This window comes from Populus alba, chromosome 10 (genome assembly GCF_005239225.2).
Source record: "Populus alba chromosome 10, ASM523922v2, whole genome shotgun sequence".
Lineage (NCBI taxonomy): Eukaryota > Viridiplantae > Streptophyta > Magnoliopsida > Malpighiales > Salicaceae > Populus > Populus alba.
Genome location: NC_133293.1, coordinates 9,969,158 through 9,981,705, shown reverse-complemented (window position 1 = coordinate 9,981,705; position 12,548 = coordinate 9,969,158). Strand labels below are relative to the sequence as shown.

The window sequence follows — 12,548 nt, the reverse complement described above, 5'->3', positions numbered from 1 at the left end:
TGCTGTTCAAATACTGCAAGCTTTCCTTATGCCCAATTTCGTGTTTACACGTGCAAGGCACTTTCCTCTTCTTCTTTTATTTTAGACCCTTAATTTTTAAAACTTCTTTGATTCAATCCTTTTTTTTAATTCATTTGTTTTATTTTATCATTTAATAATGAGTTGATTAAAAATTAAATTTTACAATTTATTTTATTTTCTTTTACTTTCTACAAGGTTATTGTGATTTCAAGCATACATCTTTCTATTAGATTGATGCTTGATTTTGTGATCATTTATTTTTTCAACATATATTTAAATAAAAAATGATTATGGAGGAAAATCAAGTTATTAAAATTTGTGAAATCCATGACCTGGTTTGCGAGTTTAGTGAGGTAACCCAAGTTGTTTTGATTCATAGATTTGGAGAAGAAACTTTTTTTTAAGTGAACTTGATTTTCTAATCGTTTATTTTTTTATATAATTAAAAATATAGTTTTTTTTATAAAAAAAAATGTTTTCAAACATCATAAAGATCATGAACCAATTCGTGAATATGGCGGGTTAGCTTGGTTCACGAGTTTTATGGGTTAAACATTTGTTTATTTGTTTAATTATTTTTTTCAGTTTTATTCTTCAATATTGAGTTGATTCAGAATTGAATTTTATAATTTAATTTATTTATCTTTTTATTATTATTAACGTAGGTGTTCAAGCTAGCTTGCGCGTATCTCGATTAATCAACGGGCCCTGAAGTTAACAATCATATAAGCCTCAAGTAGCCATGAGGTTTGTGAGACTCGAACTAGTGATCTATATGGAGCAAACCTAGAACCTGGCCAATTAAGCTACACCCCTCAATATTATTAATTCATTTATCTTTTTATAGGGTTGTTGCGGCCTTAAACAGACATTCCAACATTGTGTTGGTGCTCAATTTTACAAGCATATATTTTGTTATCATATCATCAAATAAAAATAGTTATAAAAACAAAGTTTGTAAACCTGGTAGAGTCCATAACCATGGATGCAGGATGACTGAGATCGATCTAATATATCATCGTCTTAATATTTTTTTAAAAGTAGTTACCTTGAATTTATTTTTTTTAATATGCAAGCCATATTTTAACTATTGTCTAAATTACATTAGAACTTGTGAAGTTGATATATTTATATTAAAATATTTTTTTTCAAGCTATATAATTTGAAACTTAAACAGATAAAAAGTCAAATCTACAAATTTCGAAATTAATCACACAACTCCTAGTGGCTTTGGCATTCATTTCTAAATCTAAAATTTTTTGGTACAACCCGTGACGGTGGGGACTAGAACTAACATATTAATTGAATCTCAATCACCGGACATGACATTATAAATTAAATGCTGTTGAAGGTTGCTCCATCATGATTTTGATTTCATGCCCGTTCTCATCTTTTATATTAATAACTTTCAACAATAAACTAACTGATACATGATTGCTTCTGTTAGTAGTTTCACATGGCCCATGATAATTAAATAAATTAAAAAAAAAAAACCGGAATTAGAGGAGGGTGGCATGGAAGCAGCCCAGATAAACGAATTATGAAGGTGGGATTGTTTATCTTTCATTATATCGAGGAGTTTTTCTGTTCTAATTTGATGTGTGTTGTTAGATTGAGAGATGGGCTGTTTAATCTGTACAATCTCTGTCATCACTTGATATCAACCCCATCAATCACATAAAAAAAAAAAAAAAAAAACTTGAAATATATATTGAGCTTCAAATACACTTTGTTTCTTTCAAAATCCTCAATCTAGTGGAGGAGGAGGCTGCATCAAGAGTAAAACTAGGAGATACACACACACATACTTCAATTCAAAAGAAAAATAAAAATCCAATTTTCAAAGTGGGGATTTTCGCTAATTTAAGACCATTGTAAAATAACTCAATTAATTCTCTTGTTTTCTCTTTAATTTCGTTTATATGTTCAAATATGCGATGCATCAATGTATTTCATTATTCTAAAATTCATTCCTTTATAAAGTCCGGTGGAGAAAACTAAGGGAAAGAAAATCCATTATAAAACCCTGACAAAAATCAAAACACATGGAAAAAAAATTTAATAAAATGTCATATTTAATTTTATCCGGCTTGGCTATGCATAGAACCAAGTATTTACAGATTTAATAAGGTACTTGACCTAACTCTATTGATTTGTAAAGAATAAGTAATTGACATAAACATATACATTATAATCTTTCATTATTTCAAAAACTAAAATTTCTGAACACATTAATTTCTAGAGCATCATCAAAATGATATTCCTTTTTATCTTGGAACACAAGATATTCAATAAGATATGATGTGTGCGTGTTAATTTGTGGGGGTTGTCATGGAACGAGCCACGATTCTGACTTCTTTCCATTCCTCACCTGGGTGAGAAAGCATGGCGGTACGAGCATTAATTCTGGTGAAGTTTTGACAGTAATTAATATTGGGACTGCGGAATTTCATGAAGAGTCTGCTTCATTTTATTTTATTTTTTACAAGAATGTATACGTTTTTTTTGTCCTTTTTTTTAGAATTTTTTTGTTGACGCAAGGCAGATTATTATCGGGAGAAAAAAAATGATTGCAGACGAGGAAGGGAATCAAAAGGCGTATGATTGTCACCTTCTTTATTTTTATTTTTTTGGAGATAATTAAAAATTGCATCACTTAGATCCATGCAAACGTGTTAATTCGCGTTAGCAGCTACGGTTTTAGAGTATGATATTGAGTATTTTTAAAAATATTTTTAAATAATATTTTTTTTATTTAAAAAAAAATTATTTTTCACTTTACACATCAAAACAATAAAAAAAAACAAAAAATATATTATATGGAATACCATTTGGATCTGTTCCCAAACAACACCTTATTTGTTCTTAATTCTATTCATGTTAATATTTATTTTTGGTCAAAGTAATCCCAAAATAAATATTATCATATTTAAATTTATTTAAAATCTGTTTATTTTTATATTCTAAAAATAATATCTAAAAATTATTTTCGGTTAAAGTAATCCCAAAATAAATATTATCATATTTAGAGTTATTTTAAAAAAATATTTTTTAAAAAAATATTGATGATATTTCTCTAGAAAAATGCAGCTCAAAATATTTAACAAATCGAATTATATAAAGTTTCGAATTAGATTCAGTTTTGTTCCCTGTCTGGGGTATTATTATTCTACGACAGGTTTTTCAATCTGAATATGATTAGAGCATCATTATCAAAAGGAAAAAAAACAGAGGCATGAGTTACCTAGGCATATCAGCGGTGATGGGACAGGCAAATATTACAGGGGCGGTGTTTCCTGCTAAATAGAAAATTATCGTGTTAATTATATTTGCCGGTAATATCATATAGTCTTCAAATAAAGCTACAGGTAGCCATTTTATCAAGGCAGTGTCTGTTGTTATTGGAAAAATAAATAAAAAATTAGATCATTATTTTAATTTTAAAGTGGGAATACTATTTTTATCACGCCGAGACAATTCCTCCATGGACAAAACATGTAAATTATTGTATAGCCAATACCCTTTCCTTTTCAAAGTAATATTTGATGCCACCACCTACCAAAGCTACCATGCTTTTAAGGCACTAGAGCTCCGAAATCACCAACCCAAGTGATGTGATCTGTCTGCTTCTCTCTCCTAAATTATTGTGTAAGAAAAGTAGATAAGAGCTACCAGGACTCTCTAACCTGTACATGTGAATGGATCTTGTGGAAGACCTTCAGCTCGTCTACCTCCATCTCTTCATTCACACTACCACCGTACCCGGCGGAGCCCACCATCTATAGCTACAAATTTGTCTTCAAAATCTTGAAAAAAGGAAAAGCAAACGGAGAGAGAGAGAGCAAATAGTAGATGCAATGGGCCCCAAAGAAAAGATAAATCCAGATTATGTTCCTGTTTTTTAGTGGAGCAGCCAGCTATGCCACCCATGTTTCCTGGCCTCCCAAGATTCTGAAAAGCTGATGAAAAGTTTTACGTAGTTTTTGCTGTGTTTTGTGCTAGCAAGTGAAATTGCCACAAAACTCATCGCCCCCACATAAGATTGTCGCATTTGGAAGGAAAAGCTATGGCTCCCCGTGTCTCACCCGTGTGCAACTCTTTACCACTTCGTCTCACAAGCAAGGATAAGGGGAAAAAATGCTAATCATCATTTCTCTTTTAAGCGCTTAATTAATCAAAGCCAACTCTTGATTTCTTGCCATTAATCTTGATATACGGAGAGTAAGCCCCTCTTGTGCCATCCCCTTCTTACGTGTTTCTTGTTGTTACAAAAAAAATCAATCTCAAAAGCTTGATTACGTGCAATATAATTTGTAATTTATATCTTAGTAGAACGTCATTTTATGTGTAAGTTTCCCATCTCAATTGACTTCACCACATTAGGAAAATAAAAACAGTTAATTATCTGCTTTTGTTCCATGAGATCTTCTAACACGAATTTTTGGGTACATTTGGTTCTAACCAAGAGGGGGAATGCCGTGCTAAATATCCCATTTTCTCTTGTGATTCAAGGCTAAGGTGCTATTGAAAATGTGGTATAAATTATCTTTTAAAATGTTATATACTCAAAAATATATTAAAATAATATATATTTTTAAAAAATTTATTTTTGATATTCAAACATTAAAATGTCTAAAAACACCAATAAAAAATTAATTTAAAGAAAAAAATTAAAAACTTTGTTGAAGCCTGTTTGGGTTTTTGAATGTATTTTAAGTGCATTTCATTTGAAACAATATTAAATTAATATATTTTTGTATTTTGTGATAGTTTTGATATATTGATATCAAAAATAAAAAAATATATAAATTTTTTAATGTATTTTCAAGGAAAAATTAGTTTTTTAAAATCATTATATGCCATATGATAATTAATAATCGAGTGTACCATTCTTGTAATTCTAAACTAGAAATGGGCCTAATGTCCAATAAATACTCAAGAATGTATTGAGTTTGGGCTACACAACAGGAGAGCGTAATGGGCTACACGAGATATATAAGAGGAAAAAATCTTCATAATCGTTGTCTGAACAACCCATGCTCATGAGCCTTAAGACAGGGCTACAAAATAATGCATACAAGTAATGGCAACAGAAATTGCGAGACTATAATAAGAATATCAAAACACATATATTATTATAAATATTCACTTACCAATACTCCATTATTATGAATCAAGTTCGAGATTTTATTTTGTAAATAGCTCTAAAAATCGAACAAATTAAACTTTGTAATTTTATTTTGATAATTAACCTAGGATTAACAAGTCCAGAACCAAACAAAACAAATTGGATCATCTTAGTTTTTTTTTTAATGCGAGCTTTCATCAATCAAAATCAACTAGGAAAAGATTTTGTTACAAAGTCTATACGAGTTACAAAGGGAAAAATACAGATTCAAAAGAAACTATTTGTAGATTCTCGTCTCTAATCTAACAAGACATTTGCTTAGAAGAGGTTCTGCCGAGCAAATCGAAAATATCATTTACGATAGAATTCAGTTCAGCTTCATCTTGTCCTTGAATCCACTTATATTTTTCATTCCAAACACTGTACATATAGGAGCACCGAGCCAGCCTATGTAGGACCGGAAAAAACAAACGGCATCCCAAGCAAGCTGTGTTTCAGTCCCCTACTTGTTTATGGAATCTACTCCTACGCAGAAAATGCACTGGCATGATCTCTTTGTAAGACTACAAGAGAAAAACGACTGATCCATGTATTACATAAAGAACAAGTACAGTCCTGCAAATTGGTTCTCTTTGTGGGACTATTAGGGCTCGTCCTTCGTATTAGATTCCTCAATTTTCGATTTTGGCTCTAAACATTGGTTAGTTGAAAGCAGAGAAATAAAATATGTTTGTACGTTATTCGAGCCAAGGATGAAAAGGAACAAAACTCAAAATCTCTCCACTTCTGAAAGACTAATAATCACGTTTACAATTGACAATAAGGGGAGACCTACAACCTGAAAAGTTAACAATCAATGCGGCGCAATTTTCATCATACCACGTGAGGCAATTCACAAGCAAGTCGGTTGCTAAAAACCATGTTCAAATCACAAATAAATGAGCAAACAATCTGATCAGCTATGCATTGCAATGTTTGCCAGGCAAAATATAAGCCTACTCAATTAAAGCACAAGATCAAGTCCTCGATGAAAACATTCTAGATCTCAGATAAACTAGAGCATCGAACAACTATCATCCAGAGTTTAAAATAAACAGTTATGGAGAACTAGTAAAAAATCAAAAAAGGGCAAGACAACAAAGAAAAATTTCCTTCAAGTTCAAGCGGCAGTTTCAGCAGGGGCCTCTGCAATTGGCTCGTCAGCTGGCCTTTCCAATTTCACACCAACATCCTCGGAATAGTCCCCATGAACCTGCACATATCAAAGAATATTAGTAGCTTGCAATATAACAACCAGCCAGATCCAAATATACCCTTGCTTGAAAAGTTCACAAAATTCAAAAGTATAAAGATAACCATATGATCGAACGCCTGCCAATGTTGGCTATATACATAAAAACTAAAGATTTAAATGCAGACATAAAGCTGATGAAAAAAAATTATCTTTGGAATAATTCTGGTCATCAAAACATCAAACCCGTAATACGAAGCTTATAGAGACAAACCTCCATCAATTTTCCAAGGTCAAACTTTGGGGCCTTTAAGATCTTCACTTTCCTGATGAAAACGTTTTGAAGAGGGTAGATGCTTGAAGTTGCCTTTTCAATTTCCTTGCCAATGCTCTCTGGAATGAACTTGCGGACCAATTCCTTGAGATCACAAGAAGCTGCTTGGGCTGTCATAATTTCCCTCATTTTGCGGCGTATCTGAGAGAAAACAAAAGCATGTTCACATCATAAGCAGAAACAAAACAGCAAATAGCAAATTAATTCAGCACAATTTTCAGTCAAACAATACTTTCCAGTCTCCGTGTCAATCATTATAGATGCAAGAATTATATACAACTCTTTATATAACTATATTTTGGTTGCCACTAAATAATTCAGATTTCAATTCAGTAGCGTAATACAAAACCAACAATATATACCAGAAAGATTCTCATAAAGGGCATTCTATTTCTTGTTGAAGCAAAGACTAAACAAAAACAAGAAATGAAAAAACAAACTTAAGTTCCTAAAACACAAGTTCAGTGAGCAACTAGATATTATGATATGATGTTCTTACTTGTCTTATTTGGCTGGACTGCGCATAGGTAGTCCTCTTGATCTGGTTGGGACGCCTTTTAGTGAACCCAATGCAGAACATCCTCAAAGTGTAGTTATCAGTGGTTTTCACATCAACATGAGCTTCAATCAAAGTCTGCCATTTCCTCACCAAAGACCTCAACTTGTCATTGGTAAAATTCATTCCCTGCAATATTTAAGGAGAGGATTAAAACTTCCAATGTTAAATTAATACATTTTCAATAGAATTAAATATAATGGTGTAAGAAAAATACAGCTTCCATAATCATACCCAGAAGTTGGTCAAAACATTCCTTCCTTGAACATCTTCAGCTCTCAAACGGATCTTTCTGTAAGCATGATCCTCGTCACCCTGAAGGTCTGCAAGTGAGATCTCAAAAACACGATGTTTGAGACCTTCTGAAGCAATCTGTTACAGGACACAGAGTACACATTAGTGCATAAGCAACACATGGATACCTCTCAGTGATCAAGCATCTATCAAAAGAAAACAGTTGTAGCATTTCACGTCCACCATAAGTAAAAAAACTGCAAAATCACAATACAGCACAAGAAATGCGACTAGAAATAACAAATTTCTGTTAGTTAATTTACAAAGAAAATGACACAACAACTAAAGATGGCCTTCTAGACATGAGCAAGCAAAGTCTACGAAAAAGATAAGAATGAATGAAATTAAATTGTGAATAGAACTGGTTGAAAAAAAAAAGAGCACATTGCAGTTCGTAAGAGAACATGACAAGAGAAAAGGTTTAAAAATTTCAAACACCTAGAATCTATGATTTTAAACAAAAACCTTGCCCAAATTATGCACTCTCATTTTTCTAAGAGAACCCAACAACCAAAAATAGCAAACAATTATGCAAAACTATGAAAAAAATAAGAGAAAAATGTTCATAAATTTAAAAAACGTTATATACCTTGGTACCCTGAGTACGAGTAACAAGAGTCTTGCCGACGTTTTTTACCGAGAAAACTGAAGGAGCCTTGATATCATACCAATCCTTCTTTGAAAATGGATCAGCTCTGTAAAGACAAGCAAACAACAATAATTAATCAAACAGCAGATCTAGAAAGACACAAATTTTAGTCTGCAATACTCACGCCTTCTTCTTTCCTCCCTTCTTTCCCTTGGAAATTCTCTTGTTCTTCCTGTTGACAAACATACGAGTAATTCATCAATAAAATATTTTCCAGGCACCCTGAACAGATAAACATAAGCCTCGATGTGTTGAATGGGAAAGAGAGAAGGAAAGAGTACCCGACGGCCATGATTGGAGTTTGTGGTGGTGGCGAGGAACTGCGAGCTGCAGGGTAGCAGTGAAATAGTGATGGACGGCTGGGGAAGGGAAAACTCAAAAACCCTACCTGCTGCCGCCTTATTTTATATAGCTATGCTGGTGAGGATGGTTTGGTCAATTAATTAGGGTCATCTGTTTTTGGGTTTATTGTGGGCTTTGAGAATTGCAGAAAGCCCATCCCTGACTAGGCTAGATGGTTTGAAATGGTTACAAATTTACAAGCCCAAAGTTTTATATAAATCCAAACAGCATTGTTTAAGGGACCTTAACGGGTACCCTGAAAATGCTCGTTCAGTACGTTCAAGCTTCAAGTGGGTGCTGCTTTTTTTTTTTTTCTAACCAAAAAAAAATATATTTTTTTTATTATAATTCATCCATATTGAGTTTGTTAATTGTCACCATTGAGTAATTTTATCACATTTCTCCCTCCATAATATTTTTTTGTTTATCTAAAAATATTTTACAACAACAATATATTCATTATACAATTATTTCAATTATCATTATTATTATTTAAGTTACACAAACTTCTCGTTATATTTTTTAAAATATTATTATTATTATTATCATCTCATTATTAATATTATCATTATTTTTATTATCTATTTCATTATTATTATTATTATTATTATTACTATTATTATTATTGTTTACTTGAAGTGAAAAATTCTAAATAATTTTTTAATCGAATCATGAATACTGACAAAATTAAGTGTTGAAGTAGCTGAATTTATAGTAAAATGTTGATTTGCGATAAAATTGGATGATAGAGGGGGAGTTGTGATGTTTGTTGCAAAGAAAAATAGAAGAAGAAAAAGAAATCAAAGAAGGGGAAAAAAAAAATCGCTCATCGAATTATAAATTAAATATTACATATAAATTTACTAACAGATTTAATCAACATATTTAAATTTGTTAGTAAGTTTGTTTGTAAAAATAATATTTCTTAATTTTTTTTCATTTATTCTTTTGGATTATAATTCTCTCCATATATACAAGAGATTATTTTATACGTAGAATTCACCCGTGATTCATTAAAAAAATATTTTTTTTATTATATTTTTTATTGTATTTTTAAATCTTTGGCTAAGATAGGTGTGATTTGTGAACATTTAATTTCCTGGCAATATATTGTACGGGCCTGCTTCAATATTGCAGGTTTCAAATTTGAACCTGTCACCTCCATATCATTGCAGATTCAATAAAATTAATAGCACGCGCTCTGTTTTTATTATCATTTTTTTTTAATAGCACGCACTCTGCTTTTTTTGTTTCTGTTTTTATTATCATTAATCATATCAGTCGTAGTAATTTTGTCAAATACAATGGTACTAGTAATATTAGCGCACCTACAAGGGCAGTGGTGGCTTTGCTGGTGGAGGAAGCGGTGGTTACATACGCTGGTGCTGGAGTTCTAGCTAGATAGCTAACTAATGGGGCACTGAACGGAACCACAACCAATGGGATGTGCATAAAAGTTACTACATTCCTCCGGTGTGCGCTGGAAAGGCCTATTCGGAATACAATTCCTCCTATCATCATTCCCCGGCAACCTGAGGCACCCCAGTGGCTCACCAGAAAAGTAATTAAACGAGTATGTGAAATTCTCCAACTTAGGCAAGGAACATATACTGCTAGGAACTTGCCCGGAAAACTTGTTATGTGCCACATTTAGCTGCTCCAGGTTCCTCATTGCTCCAATTGACTCTGGCAAAGGCCCAGCTAAATTGTTGAAGCTGACATCAAGAACTGTTAAGCCTCTTAGCAGCCCTATATCTTGTCGTAAACAACCTGTCAACGCCATATTAGAGAGAACAATCTCGTCAAGGGTCTCTGCCATGTTTGCCAAACTCGGAGGAATGCAGCCTCTGATGTCGTTGCCGGCTGCTACAAGCACTGAAACTGGAGAGTTTCCCAGGTTAGCAGGCAGGGCTGAGTGAAATCTGTTACTGTTTATGAAAAGAGCATCTAATTTTAGCTCAAAAAGCTGTGGTGGGATTTTTCCATCGAATTCGTTGAACCTTACATCAAGATATTTGAGCGAATGCAAGAAGAAAACAACACTAGGAAACGGACCACTAAAGCGGTTGTTACTGATGTCAAGCTCGAAAAGAAATTTGAGATGGATAAAGCTATCAGGTATGACACCGAAGAAACGATTGGAGTTTAAATGAAAGAGAGCAAGGTCCTTAAGGAGCCCAAGCTCTTCAGGCAAAAAACCGGCTATGTTGGCGTGGTTTAGGTCTATGCCGGCAACCGTCAAGATAAAAGGGTCATATGGGGCCGGAGCACAATAGACACCAGTGTAGTTGCATACATGCGGCCCATGCCAGTTGGCTGTAAATTGGTTGGGGTCGGAGGTTATAGCTCGTTTCCAAGCTTGGAGAGCTATGTAAGCCTCCATGAGTTGAGGGCTTGCGATGGGAAAATCAGGTGGATAAAAAGTTTGTGAAGTGACCTTGGAGAGGAAGAGCATGATATTGATGATGCTCTGGAGGGTTAGATTGATGAGATATGAGCTCTTCATTTGGAGAAGGATATGCCTCCGGTGATGATTGCTTGTTTTTCTGGTGTAAATATAAAAGTCACCGGTACTCTAGCACTCCAGTGCCTCACGTATTGTATAGGGGCTTGGAAGGCTTATATAAGTCGAGGGCAGTAATATATAGCCTGTAAAATTTAGTCTAGCTGATCAATGTCTTCGTACAATTTTCTCATAAATATTTTACTCGATCGGCAACTATTTAAATATCAAATCGATGCGATGCAAGCCTCTAAATTATGAATGAGGATCTTAGTAAAAAACAAATTAATCATTTCAATTTACACATGGAAGTTTATATAATGTTAAAATCATTAATTATTATAAATATTTATAATAATTAATATATAGCCTCCAATTAGCACTCCAGTGCCTCACGTACAGTATTTGACTATGATATTGAAGTTTAACTTCCGAATTTCGCAGAGCATCTTGATGAAAAGGATTTTTTTAGTTAATATAAATATTTATATCAATTTATCCATATGATCACATGGATAAATGATTGTGGGTTTTTAAATTCATAGCAAGATTGTGGGTTTAGAGAGTTAAATGATCACATGGGAGAGCAGGTGGGCTTTAAAAGCTAGCACGTCTGGCTTGCATGCCCATTAATTTCTTCTAGCAAGACTAGTTACTTTCATTAATTTGCTTGGACCATGACCCTTACTCCATTTCAGGCACCGCGAAAACTTAACCTGAGAGGAAATATTTATTTTCATGAGAGACAGGAGGGCGGTGGCAGGGCGGTGGCAGCTCTAGAGTTCAGGTTCTGCACGCAAAAAGGAAGGAATTAAAGAAGCTCAGTGGAAAAGAAAAGTAATGAGAGTTAATGATCACATGGGCACGTTATATTAACTTCACACACACACACACACACATATATATAGAGAGATGGTAGAGATACTTAGTTTTTTACTAATTTGTTTTTTAGTAATTTACTGTTGCCACACAAGGTAATTAATATGTCATTTGTTGGTAACACTCACAAATACTATGAACAAAATCAATTTTTTATCAGATATATTAAGTTAACAAGTATATTAAGAAGTTAATAAAAATATGATAAAGAAAAAAATACATACCGATGTGAAAACAAAATCACGGTAAGAAATTACAGTAAAACAACATATGAAACTAGAATATACTAATTAAATAATTTAGTTTTTTTTTTAATTTGGGTTTATTGAGTTTATTTAAGAGTTGGATATACTTCTTAAAAAATATAATTTACGTGGATAATTTTTGAAACAATTTATTTAGAAATATGACTGTAATTGTTTTTTAAAGTGTTTTTGACTTAGAAATACATTAAAATTATTATTTATTATTTTTTAAAAATTATTTTTTATATCAATTTATTAAAATAATTTAAAAATATAAAAAATATTAAATTAAAACAAATAAAAAATCATTTTTTTATTCCGGCAGACAGGAAAAAAAAAAAACACGACCAAACTTTAAGGTGAGAA

The 12,548-nt window shown here is 32.6% G+C and overlaps 2 protein-coding genes across 2 annotated transcripts; both read right to left on the bottom strand.

The window, feature by feature from the left end:
• Positions 1 to 6,088: 6,088 nt before the first annotated feature.
• LOC118061609 (small ribosomal subunit protein eS1y) lies at positions 6,089 to 8,645 on the bottom strand. The gene is made up of 7 exons (XM_035075108.2): positions 8,495 to 8,645; positions 8,338 to 8,385; positions 8,154 to 8,259; positions 7,505 to 7,642; positions 7,214 to 7,399; positions 6,655 to 6,855; positions 6,089 to 6,401 (listed from the first exon to the last, which is right to left on the bottom strand). Exons 1-7 carry the CDS (start codon positions 8,503 to 8,505, stop codon positions 6,309 to 6,311), a joined length of 783 nt encoding a protein of 260 aa, XP_034930999.1. The 5' UTR covers positions 8,506 to 8,645; the 3' UTR covers positions 6,089 to 6,308.
• Positions 8,646 to 9,693: 1,048 nt separating this feature from the next.
• Positions 9,694 to 11,171, bottom strand: LOC118061610 (leucine-rich repeat extensin-like protein 6). Its single transcript, XM_035075109.2, has one exon. It carries the CDS (start codon positions 11,059 to 11,061, stop codon positions 9,961 to 9,963), a length of 1,101 nt encoding a protein of 366 aa, XP_034931000.1. The 5' UTR covers positions 11,062 to 11,171; the 3' UTR covers positions 9,694 to 9,960.
• Positions 11,172 to 12,548: the final 1,377 nt, after the last annotated feature.